The 19,067-nt window shown below is 36.1% G+C and overlaps 1 protein-coding gene across 1 annotated transcript in view; it reads left to right on the top strand.

Moving 5' to 3' along the window:
- Window positions 1–19,067, top strand: part of LOC107594685 (collagen alpha-1(XI) chain-like) — an 81,908-nt gene that overhangs the window by 32,492 nt on the left and 30,349 nt on the right. Inside the window, exons 10-31 of the mRNA XM_016284820.1 lie at window positions 996–1,037; window positions 1,177–1,239; window positions 2,698–2,772; window positions 3,186–3,269; window positions 3,513–3,569; window positions 4,790–4,843; window positions 5,674–5,727; window positions 6,265–6,318; window positions 7,253–7,306; window positions 8,040–8,093; window positions 8,198–8,242; window positions 9,899–9,952; window positions 10,035–10,079; window positions 11,242–11,295; window positions 12,411–12,455; window positions 12,952–13,005; window positions 14,292–14,336; window positions 14,597–14,650; window positions 14,745–14,789; window positions 16,344–16,397; window positions 16,543–16,650; window positions 16,993–17,046. Coding sequence (XP_016140306.1) covers window positions 996–1,037; window positions 1,177–1,239; window positions 2,698–2,772; window positions 3,186–3,269; window positions 3,513–3,569; window positions 4,790–4,843; window positions 5,674–5,727; window positions 6,265–6,318; window positions 7,253–7,306; window positions 8,040–8,093; window positions 8,198–8,242; window positions 9,899–9,952; window positions 10,035–10,079; window positions 11,242–11,295; window positions 12,411–12,455; window positions 12,952–13,005; window positions 14,292–14,336; window positions 14,597–14,650; window positions 14,745–14,789; window positions 16,344–16,397; window positions 16,543–16,650; window positions 16,993–17,046 — 1,248 coding nt within the window. The remainder of the gene's footprint in view (window positions 1–995; window positions 1,038–1,176; window positions 1,240–2,697; window positions 2,773–3,185; window positions 3,270–3,512; window positions 3,570–4,789; window positions 4,844–5,673; window positions 5,728–6,264; window positions 6,319–7,252; window positions 7,307–8,039; window positions 8,094–8,197; window positions 8,243–9,898; window positions 9,953–10,034; window positions 10,080–11,241; window positions 11,296–12,410; window positions 12,456–12,951; window positions 13,006–14,291; window positions 14,337–14,596; window positions 14,651–14,744; window positions 14,790–16,343; window positions 16,398–16,542; window positions 16,651–16,992; window positions 17,047–19,067) is intronic.

The following is a 19,067-nucleotide window of genomic DNA, read 5'->3' as shown; positions in this document are numbered from 1 at the left end:
AGATACTAGATCACTACATTATATTTCTCAGCAACGAGGTGACGCTGTTTTTGAAGTAATTCATTGTTTGTAAAGAGAGACGTGGTGACGCATGCAGGTAAAGCACACACCACTGTCATCTCTTTCTTTTTCTCTCTCTCTCTCTCTCTCTCTCTCTCTCTCGATCGATCGATAATTAATTGTGGAGGCAATTGATTTCATAATTCAATTGGCCTCCACAACACTCCACATTTAAAATCCTTTAAAACACGGCAAGTACACTACCATTCAAAAGTTTAAAGTTGGGAGTATTTTTAAATGTTAAGTGATTTTTTAAAAGTCTTATGCTTACCAAGGCTATATTTATTTGATCAAAAATACAGTAAAAAAACAGTAATATTGTGAAATATTATTACAATTTAAAAGAACTGTTTTCTGTTTTAATATATTTTAAACTATTTTATTCCTTCGATGGCAAGGCTGAATTTTCAATAGCCTTTACTCCAGTCTTTAGTGTCACATGCGAGAAATCAAATTCAAGAATGATTTCTTATTAATAACAGTGCTGAAAACAGCTGTTGCTTTTTTCATTTATTAGATTTTTGTAACAATGTAAAAGTCTTTACTATTGCTTTTGATCAATGTAATGCATCCTACATTTTGGAGCTGTAATATGCCAATGTAGTCACACCTCCCGTCTACTTACTCTTTGTACAGTTGTACAGGAAAGGGAAGATGGTAGCAGTCCAGGAAAAACTATTCTTACATTAATACTTTCAAATGTCACCGTATTATTCATCTGATTTTGACAGCAGTTGCAGTATTCGCTTTTCTTGAATAGTGAAAAAAGGCGATTGGTTCAGTTGGACTAAATGAACCACATGTTTTGGGTTCCTCTTCACTCTTCACTGATTTTCTTTTTATTTCCGTACTGCTCATACTGTGAGATTTACGGCCTGCCCAGCATGCTACCGAACTCATGTTTTTCTTCCTCTTTCCCCTTCAATTCTTTTCAGGGGATGCTGGTAGAGGGACCCCCAGGACCACCAGGTCCCCCTGTGAGTATCACCTTGTTCCGCACTCTTTTCACACATGGTGAAACTCCATAGGAAAACTTAACTTTATGGAAAATGGCAGCATAGTGTGTTTCTGTCTATGTTACATTGCCTTTGACGCTTCGCATGTACTTTTTGTCAGGGTCTCCCCGGCACTCCAGGTATACAAGGCTCCTCAGGCCTCTACGGAGATCCTGGTGAGAGGGTAAGTTGACATTTCCCCAAAAATCATCCCTCATATGGGTTACCTACTATCTCGTAATCCTGTTTGTGGTGTTAAAATATCTTATTCACGTATATACACCAGTTATAGGTAACTGTATCCCTGTCGGAACTTTCACAATCCTTTTCTCACTTTATTAGAGGAGTTAGACTTCCACATAAAGATAATGGTAAAGTTTACATTATTTAAAGCATCGAGATAATAAGCCAATGACAAGCAGCATGTAAACGAGCAGATGTGTGCATATTACAAAGACCTGAGAGGCCACACTGAAACCAGATCTGCCTATAAATCCTCACTCTAATAACACTTCCAGAGGAGCAGCAGAGCTTATAACCTCTCATACACATCAACACATACTCATTCTCCCATAGATTCTTATGTTTGGTGCTGTTCGCACCATTTTTCAGAATTGTAAATGCTCTCTGTTGATTACTGCACAGAGAAGAGCTGGGTAGTTTTTCCTCTTTACGGTGGTGCAGCTTGGCTTCTTCTTCTTAACCTCCTGCAGAGTTAGCCTTTGCAGTGCATTCTGGGAAACGGACAGCACTCACACCATCATTGACCTGCGTCTTCCAGCACAAAGGGCTTTTTGTCTGTGAGGGGAAGCGATTTCCCGCTCGCTTTGATCTCCATCAGTTCCTCCTCTTATGTAGCCGAAAATGCTTAATTAACAATGACGGCCACTTCCCTTGATGGCTAGTACATCCTCCCTGATTTATATTCAGAAGCACATGTGCGCTAGGTGTCAGTGTATACGTTACATAGAAAGGACGTTTGCCCAGCCTTAAAACACACACACATGCACTCACACAATTACACCGTCATATGGGAACAATTTAAAGTGAGCTGTCTACAAGAGGAGCGTGACATGCCTGCTAAAGAGATCTCTTCCCAAAACTACCCTAGCAGCATTCCATCATATGAGTGCATGCGTTGTAGTCCTCCCCGCTTTTCTTGTGGGGTGTCAGTTTCATGACGAGCACACACACAAATAAACAGCGCAAAGAAAGGAACTAGAAACAACACAAAACATACATAAACCGCAGTATAAATATAAAGCGAAATAAACCTAAGTGTATTATTATGGGATAATGACGGGGCTTTAGCACATTAACTATTTTTGATTTCGGGCGTAAGGAACACTGCAGAAATCTCCTGCAGTTTAGGTGCAATTTGCGACTCTAAACTGTTTAGTCAAGTTTTGTTTTTGTGAACTGTTTAGGCATTTTGAGTTGATTTAGGTGACCTAACTGTCAATTTAAAATGATCCTACAGTATTTTCCCTGTATTTTAAACTTTAAAGAAACAATCTCTCTTTCCATGCCTATAGTTGTCTTTTTTTTCTACAGCCATTTACACATTAGTTTCCCACACACTTTATGGCTCATTTCCTTCTGTTTTCCCTCCCTCTTTTCTTCTTCTCTCTTCTTCTCTCAGGGCCCTCCTGGTCGTCCTGGTTTGCCAGGCGCAGATGGAGCTCCGGGGCCCTCTGGCACCATCCTCATGTTGCCGGTAAGCTCGTCCAACCCATACATTTCCAATGATTCTGATTAAGGACAAGATTTTCCAGCCCGCAATCTTAGCGAAACCACTGAACTTATCTCAAAATCAGCTGCAAATGGCCACTTCCTCTAACATTGGACAAATTACTATCATTGTAAACGTCCAAGCAGGTTATGAATTGTTACAGCAGTGAAAAGCCCTAACCCCACCCCGTAAACCCACTGCACTCGCGCTACACCCAGAAGTCTACATTAGCTCTACACAAACTGGCACTTTGCAGCCCAGATGCAAAGCCATAATGACAAGACCGTTGAGGCCACTTTATTTTGTAGTGTCTCCAGGGGCCCCTCTAAATTCCAGCATGCAGTAAAAGTACTGAAATAAACTTGCGATTTCTGTGTTTGTGGATGTTTCTCTGACAGTTCCGCGCTGGTGGAGAAGCTCACAAAGGTCCAGTGGTGACGGCACAAGAAGCTCAGGCCCAAGCCATCCTCGCCCAGGCTCGGGTGTGTACCCTTGTTTCATGATTTTTTTGGGGGGAGGGGGGCTGAAACTAGTGTGTTAGGTGCAGAGAATGTATATGAGCAAGTTTAAAGGGACTGTTAAAACTAAGACAGGTTTATAGTTCTCATAACACTGTATGCTACATGGAAATGTACAAGTTGCCAGTAACACAACTTATGTACTCTACTGCAGTTAATGTCAGGTTTGCAAATTTTTTTTTTTTACCATTTACTTTGTCGCTGCAGTTGACTATGAGGGGACCACCTGGCCCAATGGGATTGACAGGACGTTCCGGCCCTCTGGTGAGTGTCCCATTTCTAAGTGACATTTAATAATGACTATATAATTTAAGGAAAACATTAAACAAAATTATTTATTTTCAACAAAATAAAACTATGTTCTATTACCACTTTTACTTCATATGTTGAATTTATTTTTACAAGCATTTTACCCAACATTTGCTAGGTAAGTGTCGGTAAGTAATTGTAATGCAACAAGAAATAGAGATATATTTATATAAAGCAAAATATATCTATTTAAAAAACATATGAAATAAATGTCATGAATAGGTGACGTTAGATTTTAAAAATCTTTCTAATCAGTTGCCAATGTTTCTGTGACAGTATGCATTTTTGTATTTAAAAAACATGAATAATTTTCAATGTAAATTAATTAAATGTAATTTAATAAACAGTTTTACAAACCTAAATATATTGCACAAAATGAAATTAAGTTGTGAACAAGAAGTTAAGGCATTGTGATGCTTATTCAATGTAAATGCATTTAATTAATTATTATTATTATTATTTTGTATTTGGAAAACATGAATAATTTTCAATGTAAATTAATACAATTAAATTAAACAGTTTTACAAACCTATATATATATATATATATGTGTGTATGTTGCACACAGTGAAATTCAGTTGTGAAAAAAAGTTCAGGCATTGTGATGCTTGTTCAATTTAAATGCATTCAATTCATTTTTATTATTATTATTTTCATTTTTCTGTAGATGAGGGGCACAGAAGAGCACATAAAATAAACACGATCTAAAAGCCACATACATGCAATATTTACCTTCATGAATGTTTCTTTTCTTTTCCCATGTCTTCCTTTCAAACCCAACTTCCTCCAGTTGACATCACACAAACACTGATAGGAACATGTGTTACTTTCATCTCGCTATGATTTATGACCAGAAAATGAACAGTTCTTCGCTCCTGATGTGCTTTCAGGCTGTCTGCTGTTTGTTTTCACGTTCCCTTCTCAGATTTCTTTTGTCACATTTGTGTTTCTGTATTTCATCCTCTTGAGATGAATAATACCAAGAATGCCACTAGAATTTCTCTCATTCTTTTCCACAGCTGCCTCCAAATCAAATGCCCTTTAAAAGCAATGGCAGATGAATGTGTTTGGGTAGCCAGAGTGTGACCCAAACACAGCTCCACGCATATGATATTGGTGTTTAGAGAGGTGTGTGAGACGTAAAACTCATCTGTGTATGTATGTGTGTGTTTCAGGGTGGTCCTGGTGCACCTGGTGCTAAAGGGGAAAGTGGAGATTCTGGCCCACAGGTGACTATGTCTCTTTTTAACAATTAATTTAACGATTTAATTGTAATCCTAATTAGAACAATGATATGAGTATTCCTGAGACTCATTATCTGATCATTATTCTTATTCTTTAAAATAAATTAATATTATTATTCAGCAAGAATGCAGTAAAACTGATCAAAAGGGACAGTAAAGACATTTATAATGCGACAAAATATTTGAGCCCGCAGAGTTAAGATAATTAGATGTATATTAAAAGCCATAGTTCTGTCATCAGACTTTTCATTTTCGAGTGAACAATCTCTTTAAGTTGCATTGCATTCGATGAAATATTGTAGTTAAAGATGTGCATCATGCTTATAAGTGACTGTTTTCTTTAGGCCCACCCTGAAAAAAAAATGTTTCTAAAAATGCTGATTTTAAATGACAAATAAACCCTCAAAGGTGAATCCAGTTGTAGTCCTTATCTGTTGCAGATTAATTAACCTAATTAGGGTGTTACGTCAGAGTTTTGCTCTGCCTCGGAGCCCACAGGTGCAGTCGCCATAAACTTTAACGCTGTCATAACAATTAGCATGCTTCTTTTCATGGTATAGCTTATATGCAATTGAATGTGAAATATGCTGAAGGGGTAAACACTCGTCCGCAATGAAATAGCACTTTCTAATGTAAAAAACATGCGCTTCTACTCTGGAGCAGAGAGAGTCTTAGTCAGCTACGGTGAGGAAGAACTATTAGGCTTTAAGTGTTACGTCACATAAAAAGTTTTAACAATTGTTTTTACTTAATTTTCAACACTGCTTTGTCATTTAGCAGTACGCTTTCATTACAGAATGTTGTGTGTTTTTAAGGGACCGAGAGGACTTCAGGGCCCTACTGGACCACATGGAAAAGGAGGCAAGAGGGTAAGAATAGGAAAAATCTGCTCATGCTGTGAATTGGTAGTGTTTGATTGTGGCATGACTTTGAAAAAGCAAAAAGGTGACATACATAATACATCTGCAAAACTGCTGCTGAAGTACTCCGGCAAAGTGAAGCTGAAAGGCTCTACGCAAGAAGCCTACTGTTCACTCTCCAACCGCGCACCAGATTTTCCGTGAAACTGTCTGTGTCTATTAGCCTTGACCTTAATTTACCTGTTTCAGCTTAACTGAATGACATATGTCTGCTGGATTCACATTCACATCTGCCAGTTGTAATGCCAAACGTTTCTCAGATTCTCCTTTGACACAGTTTATTCACAGTTTTGTTATAAATGAGTCAAATTGCCACAATAACTCAATCCCCAAATGTGCTGTAGCCTCAACACACCTTATTTAGGTTGTGTGTACGCGCTCGCTTCACGTCATCTCCTGTCACACATTAATTCTGCAGTTGTTTAAAACATATGTTAAGCACATTAACCTGCAGCAACAGGCTGATGATGCGACCTGGTTTTACAGGGCCGAAATGGAGCCGATGGAGCCAGAGGAATTCCTGGAGAATCAGGAGCCAAGGTAAAATCACCTCTGACTTAAAACCTCTACTTAAAACACAGTAAGCACTGATTGAGGTTTCAGAACTGCTTCTTTTGTACTGAAACTAACAAAACTGGGAGTGGGAGTGTTTGTTACTGTGTGTCTGGGTCATATAATTACTGATTTTGAATTAAAGAGTTTATCTCTACTAGCTAAAATAATCATTTAAATTAAAGGTTGTTATAAGATTGATAATGTTGTGGAATTATAACAATAATTATTAAATTATCAGACTAATGTTTTTGTTTGATTTAGTAACAGGGAAATGATAAACAATAGGTAACACTTTATTTTAAGGTCCCATTCTCACTATTAACAAACCATTAACTACGACTTTTGCCTCAATAAACTCCTAATTTGCTGTTCATTAATAGTTAATAAGGTGGTTGTTAAGTTTAGGTTTGGGTGGGATTAGAGGTGTAGAATATGGTTATGCAGAATATGTGCTTTTTAAGTACTAATAAACAGCCAATATGTTAATAATAGGCATGCTAATAAACAACTAGTTAATAGTGAGAATTGGTCCCTACACTAAAGTGTTACCAAACAAAAACATTGGTCTGATTATTTGCAGTTCAGGCCTAAATAATTGCTGTAAGTGGCCATTTTATCCTCAGAAATAATCATTTAAAAAATTCAGATGTATTGTTTTTGAAAATGTATTGTGTAAATATATTTATAATAAATAGCATTTGTGATTTAAAAATTTATTTTTAGGTCCAATTAAGTGTGCACGCACACACAAGCTATGCAATTATTTTGTTAGATTTTTTTTTTTAATCAATACACAGCCCTAGTTTGAAGGAAAATGCATGGGCAGAAATAAGTAACATAATAAATGCATAAAAACATGCACTTAGGTTTTAACTTTGACAGCCCTATTTTTATTCTCATTGTAATTACTGTCTAACAGGGGGACCGAGGATTTGATGGACTTCCTGGTCTTCCTGGTGAGAAAGGACACAGGGTAAGTGCTGAGCTATTCTTAAGAAAACTCATACATAGTTTCCTTTCATTGTTGTAATACTTGAAATGAAAGCGAATTGTTCTAGACAGCAGAACGCAAGCCTGACCACCACCCGTGAGAAAAATGTCTTTTTAATGTTCAATTATCAAACTTCCAGCTTGTCTCGAACAGTTCTTTATGATTATGGGAACAATTCTTGCCTGGTTTCATTTTATTCCTCAGCAGCAGTTTTCCTACAGAAATCTAATATTGCGTTAAGTCTATTTGAAAAGCTTCTCGACGGCTCCTGCCAAGACCGAGTGCATTTTTATAATGTTCTGTGTCTGCCGCTGTACGTTTTGTTTAGCGTGCTGACAGTCATAGTGGCAGGAGAAGCTGACCTCATTATAGTGGCACTGGGGGTTGTTTGGCGTGCTTGCGTTCCTCTGGCAAACGAAAGCTGCCCTCGCTAGGCACAGCAGAGTGTGGCTTGCTTGGCCTGGGCTAGTATAGTGAAAGAGGCCCGCAAATCACAGGGAGCTGTGTGTATTTCCAGCCAAAGTGCTGTCCTCTTAATCCTGCCCTGGGTAATTACAGGCCCCGCTATGTTATAGCCTCTTCTTATAGGGATGCAGTCTTATAAATAGTGGTCATGGGCCCTAACAATGCATGGAGCCAAAAGCAGGCAGGGACAGTAATAATACATTTACTCTTTTTCTCCCTCTGTCATTTAATCTCTTTCGTTTTCTTTTAGGGTGAGGGAGGTCCTATCGGCTCACCAGGCCCTCCAGGAGAGGATGGACCGAGGGTGTGTTTGTCCAAGTGACACATTAATTTCTTATTTTGATTCATTTGTATTTGCATATGTGTGTGCAGACACGTTGGCAAGTGTGTTTGTGCTCTTGTCTGCAGGGCGAGGATGGTGAGATTGGACAGAGAGGAATGCCAGGAGAAAGTGTAAGCATCTCCATCTCTATTTACATTTTGTATTCTCTTGTCATATTTTCCCTTTACAATATTTTTTATGTGAACTATTCAAAGCTTAGTAGACATTGTTTGAAGCTTTAATACTCTTTTGCATCACGGTGTAGGCACAGACTTATGAAATAAGTTTCCAATATAATTAAGTAGTTTCTGTTTGAAGTCGGTTTGACCCTGGCAAAACATTTTTTATAAAAAATCCTAAATATGCTAACGTTCAAAAGTTTGGGGTCAGTTAGAAAAAAAATTCAATTGATCTAAAGTGAGATTCATATTTATAGTTTTTAAAAATATTTTTAAGTGTCTAAGACCACAAGTAATGTGACCTTTTCATGTAAGGTATGTATTATCGAGTTAAAATTGTGTATATAACCTAATTAGGAAAAGTGAAGTATCAAGTTAACAATGGTAAGCAAGTTTTTGAGTTATTCAAATGTGCCTTGGGGCTCTCAGGACAGAACGCGAGGGTTATTAACTTCACTTTATGCCTAAAAGAACATGACTGCCCACTATAATCACTCTTCACGGCCCACCCTGCTCTTAGATCTCAGTTTGTGTTGCTCATTGAGGTAATGGCTCTGTATAGGAAAGGAGAGCTGCAGTTTTCTATTTTCTCCAGCTCTCTTTCTCACGACACACTAATAGTCTCACATATTTTACTCGCTCTTTGACTAAATACTCCATCAGCAGAAATCTAACAAATAACAGAATCAGCCCTGAAGATGTGGAACCTAATTGGATTGAGTCCCACAGCTGATGTAGTGAACCTCTGGGTCTACAGCAAAAACCCAAAGTACCTAGTAGTTTCTGTTTTACATAGTTATCTCTAAACCATTTTGAATGAATCAATAAAAAGCATATCGAGGGTGTCCTTTCTTAAACTTTGTGTTCTGTGCTGACTGTTCCTTTAAGAGAATTTTTAATATGCCTCTCTGAGTTGATCAAAACACAGTATGCAGATATTACTGAAGCTTTAATCAGTCTAGATCACAAAGTAGACATACTGTTGAAAATGTGACTATTATACAATGTAAATACAGGGTGTCCACCAAGTATGCAAACTAATTATTGAAAAAATTACATTTTCATTAAACAGATATATAATATTGATATATAAAATGTTTTGTCGTCCCTTCCACTTTAAAAAATGTAAATGTACAATTATCTGAATCATCAATAATGATAATATTTTAATGATACTGTAGTTTAATCACCATCATAAAGTATATAAATCACAATATATACTTAAACTGCAGGCTAAAGCTGCTCCATGATGCCTTTTGTTTTGTCCTGCAATGCCACATCACAAGAGGGAGTTCATGTTAATTTAGGTGAATTTGATTTTTTTAAATGTACATTTTAGTATAGTATTGTTATATATAATGCAACATTTACTTTCAGCCCACAGCCCTCAGTGAAGTTTGTTTTATTGGCTCTTTATCGTAGAACGTTTGGCTGAATCTCTTACAGAAGCATACATAAATATGGTATATGTTGTAACTCAAAATACAACACATATGTAAAAGGGGTCCATGCTCCATATCTCTATCCACCAAGGGGTCTTTTGGCTTGAGGTCAGTATAATGGTCTAATTAATTCTCATGATGACATGCATCTTTTATTGATTCCCAGGGTCCAAGAGGACTGCTGGGCCCCAGAGGTTCTGCTGGGACCTCTGGACAGCGTGTATGTACCACACTTGCTTAATTACAACTGTACAAATAGCATGAAATTCACAGCTAAACACTTCTATTTTATACACATGCAGGGTCTTCCTGGATTGGATGGACCACCTGGCCCTAAAGGAAATATGGTAAGGACTTTCTCTCCCCTGCTTTAGTAGTGTACTTATCACAGTATCACAGAGAGCCTCTTCTGGTCACCTCATGAAGGGGTTTCCTGGTTAACTGTCTTTTGCTGACAACCTCTGACCTCTCTGAAACATATTTGTTGTCCCAAGCGAAGGTCATATCTAAATAAGGCTATTAGATGAGAGAAACACCGTAGGCCTGGCAGGAGAGAGCTAATGTCACTGTTACTGTGGCAGCAGGGGGGGGGTGATCTTTGACCTGGAAGTGCTGAAATTAAGAAGGCATGAAGTCTGCCACTAAAATACGCAAGACAGGAAGTGTAGGATTCATGTAGGTATACAGTGCAATGTTTTTACCATGATTCTATTCGTTTCTCATTCATTTGTTTACAAACTGTGGTCTGTGAAGAATTCAAATTGGTCATTGGGATTGACTGATTGAAAAATGAATGATTAAAAAATAATAATCATAATAAAACAAAAATGTAAAAAAGAAGAACCAAAAATGAATTAACTATAAACCATCCCAACAGTGACATAACTGATTGTGATTTCATTAATGTGAATTAATTGTAAGTCACTTTGGATAAAAGCGTCTGCAAAATGACTAAATGTAAATGTAATGTCATGAATAAGTGTTTGTTGTAGATTCAATAATGTAGATCAAAGTTATACATCAGTATACACAAGTGTTTGGTCCAACTTCTTAGCTAGCAAATAAACTCATCAGGCTCATTAAATACTAGGAGTATCACTGGAGTTAATTAAAATAAATAAATATATTTATATAAATATAAAATGATGTTTTTTTCCATTCACTCAAGGTCTCACTCTAACTACAACTGCCTTTCTTATGCATTTTTTTTTTAAAGTAATACAATTTGTACCCATCTCTGTCTCTTCCTCTTTGCCAGTGGTTTAAAGCTGCTATAATAGATTTTATTACAGTAGGCTGTGCAATTCAGGAAGGACAGCCAATGGAAAAAAGATGGATTTGCAATTTTCACGTGTCTGTTGTTTAATTAACATGCAGAGTATTTTTGGAGTTTGAGGTACTGGGACTGTTTTTCATATCTTTATAAAATGTCAGGCTCCCTGGAGCAGTGAAGTGTAGGAATAATAATAGTGTTGTGTACTAAAGTGTTTTTGTTAAATGTTTTAACAGGGTCCTCAAGGAGAGCCTGGACCTTCTGGGCAACAGGGGAACACCGGTCCACATGTAGGTATCAGTCGAATGATCACTGTCGGTCTGCTCTTTTTCTCACTCTCTCTGTCTTTCTCTCAGACAATCTGATTGTTTTTCTAATCAAGAATCGTTCACTTCCCTTTTTCCATGACATTTGTGTGGCCTTTAGTCTTTGTCTATTAGCTTTGAAGTAATCTACACACTACTGAACTCCTAAAAGTTGACAAAAACAATCTTTTGTAGATACACTATATATATACTCTACTGTTCGAAAAGGTCAGTAAAAGGTCAGTTTTTTAAGAAATCAATACTTTTATTTAGCAATTTCAAATAAATGCTGTTCTTTTAAACCCTCTATTCATCAATAAATAAAATAAATCCACTTAACTATTATGCAGCACAACTGTTTTCAACATTGATAATAATACATGCCTCTCAAGCAGCAAATCAGCATATTAGAATGATTTCTAAAATGTCATGAGACACTGAAAACTGGAGTAATGGCTGCTGAAAATTCAGCTTTGCATCACAGGAATAAATTACATTTGAACATATATTCAAATAGAAAACAGTACTTTTGAATGATTAAAATAATTTGCAATATACTGTTTTAGTGTAACTATTGAACAGCAGTGTAAATAAACCAAAAATATAGCTGATTTATGTTCATGTACTGCAAAGAATTTTGTCCAATCAGATGCTTTCCAGAATGAGAAAGTCCCTCCCCCAATACCACCCACAACTGACTAGCAATTAACAAATCATGTTTATGATGTGACGTACATTTGCTATAGCTTTTTGGCTAGTTTAAAAGAAAAAGGGAACCCACCACTTTAATATCTCCCACACAAACTTCCTATTTTAATTGGAAATATATCAATTTATTACATGCACTTTTTATGCATTTTCTGTTGTATTCAGTTAAAGGTGGAGCTTAATAAACTGTCATTAAAAGAATTTGATGGAAAAAGTCATGAGGAAAGAGACAACTCGTATATTCAGACAAGAATAATGTATCCTGTTCGACATTCTTTCTCAGATTTGACTGAGAGGTGCTCACACAGCTTTTTCCAATATAAACTTTACTATCAGATTTCCCCTGAAGACCCCATGTTGTACTATCTGACTTCTGAAATCTTGTCTTGCAGGGTCTGCCTGGTCCTCAAGGCCCGATCGGTCCACCTGGAGAGAAAGTGAGTTTGCCCCGGCAGCCATCGTCTTTGTTATTACAGACGGCGTTTTTCTGCCCTAACCCCATAAACGATTCAACAGACTCCTCGGTTTCCAAGCTGTAGGTTGCTAGTAGATCAATGCTGACTAGAGGAAAACCACACACACACACCTCAAGACTCGCTAATGCTTTGACAAGCAGGAGATATGCTTACACACGTAACTGTCATTGGTTGGTCTCTCAGACAAGCGTTATCTCAGGGCTCCTGGAAGGATGCCAGAGAGTCTGAAATGTGACTCCAGAAGTGGTGGAGTGTTTCCAGACATACCATATGATTAGATCTCTTCTTTACCAAGAGGAAAAAGATGATAATGAAATGCTTTAGGATTGAACTGCTTATAAAAGTCGCCCCGCGAATCACTTGGGCACACCAGTAATTGTGTGTGTTTTATCTCGCTCTTCTCTTTCTTCCTTCTTTTCTCACTTATCCTCTTTCTTTCTCTCTCTCTCTCTTATAGGGTCCCAATGGGAAACAGGGGCTCCATGGACTGGCTGGGGCTGATGGGCCTCCCGTAAGTGGATTTTTCTGTATTTCATATTCTCCCCTCCCCTAAGTCTCCATGTTTATATCAGAAATACTGTGCATCATCATACGTCATTAGCCAGTAACATGCTTGGTGATAATCCTGGCTTGAGGGGAATATATTTACCTTGCACAATTTAGAATTAAAGTGGCGGGTGCCTTTCAATCCAGGAGTTGAAATTTGAATTGGAATGACAGGAAGTGGAATTTACTGAATTGCAGTTCAGAGAAATTCAACACAGACACGACAGAGGACTTTCATTAGTCCAACACAACATCAAAATGAGCAAAAACAGAAAACTTGTTTGATTTCAGTCTTATAGTCTGTTTCATGTGGATTGACTCCATTTTGAAGACTTTAAATATAGCATTCTGGGAAATGAAATTCCACTGTGGTCCATTAAATTATATATTTTTGTTTAAATATATAGTATTTCTTTATAATATTTAGTGTTGTTGGTTATTGATATAAGTCATATCTAATATTTATAGAATTTTAAAAAATCTGAATAATATGATTTTATTTTTAAATACTTAGTACTCTATGTGTTTATTATTTATTTTAGGAAGAAAAAATATTTTATGGTAAAGTAGCCTTAGAATATATATGTTTATGCTGAATTTTCAGCAGCCATTACCCCAGTCTTCAGTGTCACATGATCATTCAGAAATCATCAAAAATCAAAACTAACAAAAGAGCAACAATATATAAGTGCAAATGACAAGTCTCGGTTAGCCTAACGCAGTACACGTAGCAAGGTGTGTATATATATATATATATATATATATATATGTTTAGTTTAAAAAAAAAGAAGAAGATAAATATAGATAAAGTAGAATTAAAATAGAATAGAAAGTGCTAGAGTTAGAGGGTCAAATAAAGGTGCAACACATGTGTTTTTAGTCGTTTCTTGAAGACTGGTAAAGACTCAAATTGAGTTATAATATTATTACTGTAATAATATTATTTTATTACAGTATAAATGTATTTGCTGTCTCTTTTGGTTAGTTTAATCATTTTGATGAATGTATTAACTTGCAGAATAAAAGAAAACTAAAAAAAAAATTTTTTTCAATTCCAATTCTAAGTGATGCACAACCCCTAAAAATTTGATTCTTGCAAACAAGACTCTTACACTGGAATAATTATAACACTGGCGTTTGAATACTGTAAATAACTGTACACTAAATCCACAAGACCATACCCAGCTGCATTTTCCTCATGTTACTTTCAGACTTTCAATGAAGATGCTTTTGTTTATAATCTTTGCACAGGGTCATCCTGGGAAGGAGGGTTCTCCCGGGGAGAAAGGAGCAGCTGTGAGTGTATTTTTAGTTTGTCTCGAAATGAATTGTCACTCTAAGTTCCAGTTATTGACCACATTTCAAGTACAAAGCCACTAAACTATTTAAAATAAGGCACTATTTTGCAGCTGTTTAAAAGTTTAGTATTGAAATTAAAGCTATTTCTCTGTCTGTAATTAACACTTAATGTGTGGCCCCTTTAGATGTTTAAAACCTAATTCCCCTCTATTAATCCTGATTGATTCAGTGTTATTATATTTACTCATTTCCTATAGGGCCACTCAGGTCCCCAGGGGTCCATTGGCTATCCCGGTCCCCGAGGCGTGAAGGTAAACAGCCTTGATTCTCTTCATCTCACTGGTTCATTATTATGTGCGTTTATTCTATCCATTAGAGCCTCTTTTCATTGTTCTGTCCATTTAGGGTGCAGAGGGCGTTCGTGGCTTGAAAGGGGGCAAAGGAGAAAAGGTAAGCAAATTAGCCGTCCCCTGTCTCCATTACTGAGCTCTTGGGTCAGCAGCTAAAAGTGGCCATTTCAGGGACTAATTGCATCAAAATGGCTTAAATCAGGTGTTATGAGTGTGTGGTATAAAGCAAAGCCATATGACCGGATATCAGCTGATATTTATAAGCAGAAAAAATGATAGAAGAATTGTAATCTGTTATAATTGTTTTGTATATATACAGTATGGCTCGATCTGCTTCAGGCTGTATCCTCTGCAGTGGCCACCAAGTGTCAGTGTTTCATTCATACAATAGTGAAGTCAGCTTCTAAAATGTATCGTTATTGATATGAGATATTAATTCTCAAGCTTAACATTTATAGCTTTTATAGTTTGTTAAATGAACATGCAATCATAGATATGATTTAATTTCTCAGACTGAACTAGCTTAAACCAGCAGTTTACACTATGGCCACAAGATGCCAGCATTTACCCATTATGTTCTTATGGAGTATTCGAACTCAGATAAAAATGTTTGATAGTTTTTGCTCAGTATTTTTAGTTTTTTACTTTGGAATTTTGAAAATGTATTTAATTATTTATTTAAATGAGTTTGCATTTTACCCAAATAAATGTTCTGAGATTATGTTTTTCATGGGTTCAGGAGTGATGACACTTATTGTGTGTATTTAAATGTAATTTCCATTTAAATTCTATTACTATTTCTATCTATCTATCTATCTATCACTGACTATTTCTATCTATCTATAATCTGACTATTTCTATCTATCTATCTATCTATCTATCTATCTATCTATCTATCTATCTATCTATCTATCATCTGACTATTTCTATCTATCTATCTGTCTATCTATCTATCTATCGTCTGACTATTTCTGTCTATCTGTCTGTCTGTCTATCTATCTGTCTATCTATCTATCTCTATCTATCTATCTATCTATCTATCTATCTATCTATCTATCTATCTATCTATCTATCTATCTATCATCTGACTATTTCTATCTATCTATCTATCTATCTATCTATCTATCTATCTATCTATCTATCTATCTATCTATCTATCTATCTATCTATCTATCTATCTATCTATCTATCTATCTATCTATATATCTGTCTGTCTGTCTGTCTATCTATCTATCTATCTATCTATCTATCTATCTATCTATCTATCTATCTATCTATCTATCATCTGACTATTTCTATCTATCTATCTATCTATCTATCTATCTATCTATCGATTATTTCTATCTATCTATCTATCTATCTATCTATCTATCTATCTATCTATCTATCTATCTATCTATCTATCATCTGACTATTTCTATCTATCTATCTATCTATCTATCTATCTATCTATCTATCTATCTATCTATCTATCTATCTATCTATCAGTATTCATTGTGAAAAGTTATATTTTAAATGTTAATTCTATTTAAATTATATTTTTAAATGTCAATTTACATAGTTTTTGTTGTCACATTCATTAATTAATTCATTCATTTGTTTATTAGCATAAGTTTACATTTTACCCAAATAAATGTCCTGAGTTTGATTTCAGGGAGAAGATGGTTTTCCTGGGTTCAAGGGTGACATGGGCCTCAAGGGTGATAAGGTGAGTAACAAACACATATAGTTACATTTAATTTCAATCAACTCTTATAAACACTTATTTATTATTTATTTAAGGTGAGTTTTAACCATTTATAGTAGTCGTTACAAGTCTGATATGAAGTTTGTGGATTGTTGCTGGTGTTCAGGGAGAGGTTGGCGTGTTGGGCCCCAGAGGAGAAGACGGACCAGAGGGGCCGAAAGGTAAAGGAGGTCCCTCTGGAGAGGCTGGTCCCATGGGCATGGCAGGAGAGAAGGTCAGTTTGCAACTCATTATGTTCAATACAATGTCAAAGTACTTGAAATGACCAGCCCTGGAAAAATCAACACTAGGGTTTTTGGGGCACTTGAAGTGTCTGTCAGGGATTATTAATACATGTGTGAATTAAAACTTAAAATGACACCGAACTCATAATCATAAATTGATTCTGAATGGCAGTTTTAAATGTCAGCCAAATACTCCATTACATTTCCCATATGCTTTTACAGTTTATGGAGGGTGGTGAAATGTTTTATTGTTACTGTATAGGGCCTGATGATTATTTAAAAACTCAAAATGACAATGTGCTGAGTTTGTTCTTTTTTCTTTTAATTTTTAGGGAAAACTTGGTGTTCCAGGTTTGCCTGGCTACCCAGGAAGACAAGGTCCTAAAGTAAGTACTGACACGTTTCCTGTTGCAACTTTATCGTTATTTTATGTTATTTCTATTTTATTTGTATTTATTTTTTCAAAGCATCTCTAGGATTATTATCTCTAGATTAAAATGAGACACTAATCAAAAATAAAACTATGAAGTTATCATGTCTCTTAAACGGTGCCACTGTCAGTACTGCTTTATTTATATTTCGCCGAGCGCTTTTGACACGCAAGGCCTGCTGTTCTCTGATAGCCTGTGTTAACAGAGTTAATAGGATAAACTCATTCTCCATGACGTTGACTGTTTTATCTCTTGGCCACCCAGCATGCAATAAGTGCAGGCCTGTGAACAGCTCAAGACTGTGCAGACACAGTTTATGATGTTTGTCAGCTTATTCATTCAGTTCAGGCTGCTGACACCATCAGAACAAGCATTTGATTCAGTATAGGGCTGGTCCACTCAAATAGCTTGAACTCCCTGGTATTTATTCATTGAGTTTTACTTTTGAAGTTTTTTTTATGAAATGGATCCTAATTTGCTTGAATAGCAAGTGGTGCAAAGTGACATTGAAGTAGGCTACATCCTGCTTTGTCAGCTATTTCAGCTCTGGATTTACAGTTGATGTTTGGCCTGTTCAGGGTTCTGTTCAAATTATTTGAGGAGTGTCTGAGCGTGGAATGAAGAGCGGAATTGTGTGATGATGATGATGATGATGATGATGATGATGAATTGTATTATTATTATTTCCTATTGAGGAGGGTTTTGTTTTGTTTTGTTTAGTTTTTTTATTTGAGGTCCAGTGACAGATGCACAATATATCAGTATCATATTGCTAATTAATGGCTATAGTTTTTTTAATCAGTATAGTTGATATTAATATTTCATTACTTTACTAATTTCCTCTCCTTTAACCTTTGACTTACTACGTATGTTTTTATTATTATTATTATTATTATTATTACTACTAAATTATTTGGCATAATCTATGACTCACTTAAGGTTATTTTTAAAACGCTAATAATTTCGTAGTATTAATGTAATCTTTAGCAAATCTGAAAAAAAAATCCAAACTCAAAATTAATACCCATTTTTCATACTGTAAATTATAATGTTGTGATGTCTGAATTAACTAGTAGAAATTAAAACAATAGATTTTAGTTTTTAGCATTTTATTTATTTAATCATTTTTACATTTTTATATATACTTATTTAGGCACTGATGAAGGGTTTAACACTAAAACTTTTTGCAATTCGTTATTTTTTTAAGCTTTTTTTTTCTATTTCATGTATGACTCTTTTTTCACTCAGTGTGTTTAGACAGAATTACCGGCATTTATTGATTATGGTGCATAACATGAAAATAATAAGTGGCTTATCATGCTTCCAACAAAAGCATAACATGTTAATAGGTTAATGTTATTGTTTTAATGACTGTTTTAACTTCTCCAACTGCTGTGTGTGTGTGTGTGTGTGTGTGTGTGTGTGTGTGTGTGTGTGTGTGTGTGTGTGTGTGTGTGTGTGTGTGTGTGTGTGTGAGATAAAATTAGATATTAGACATTTTAAATAAGGTATCAGTTGAAAAATGTAAAACCCAGAGTGGAGCTGGAGCGTTGTGATTAGTGTTCACTTTCAGCGGTGATGGGAAATTGTTGTCGGCCTTCTCCACTCACTTCCTCTGGTTCAGTCAAACTGCAGTGTTCCTTTTTCTGTGTGTGTGTGTGTGTGTGTGTGTGTGTGTTTGCAGTTGTCTGTTTGATTTGCTCCATTATCCTGTGCAGGCAACCATCCCATGGAGTAAATTACTGATGCGTATCCATTGTGTACAGACCGCTTCCCCTTCTTTGCCTGCCAAAATAATTCGACCTTCAATTTCATCTCCTGTCCTTGTGCTAACAAGCGCACACCGCTCATGTTTATCAACTCCAAAAGCTTGCCCTCTGAGTATCACCCACATAACATTAGCATTAGCAGTAACTATGTTGAATTATTCTTCAAGGACACCCTCTCTCTGTCAGCACAGCTTGTTTTTGGCATGT

Source organism: Sinocyclocheilus grahami, unplaced genomic scaffold, assembly GCF_001515645.1.
Source record: "Sinocyclocheilus grahami isolate Dianchi unplaced genomic scaffold, SAMN03320097.WGS_v1.1 scaffold188.1, whole genome shotgun sequence".
In the NCBI taxonomy this organism is placed as follows: domain Eukaryota; kingdom Metazoa; phylum Chordata; class Actinopteri; order Cypriniformes; family Cyprinidae; genus Sinocyclocheilus; species Sinocyclocheilus grahami.
This window is presented reverse-complemented; position numbering and strand designations above follow the sequence as displayed.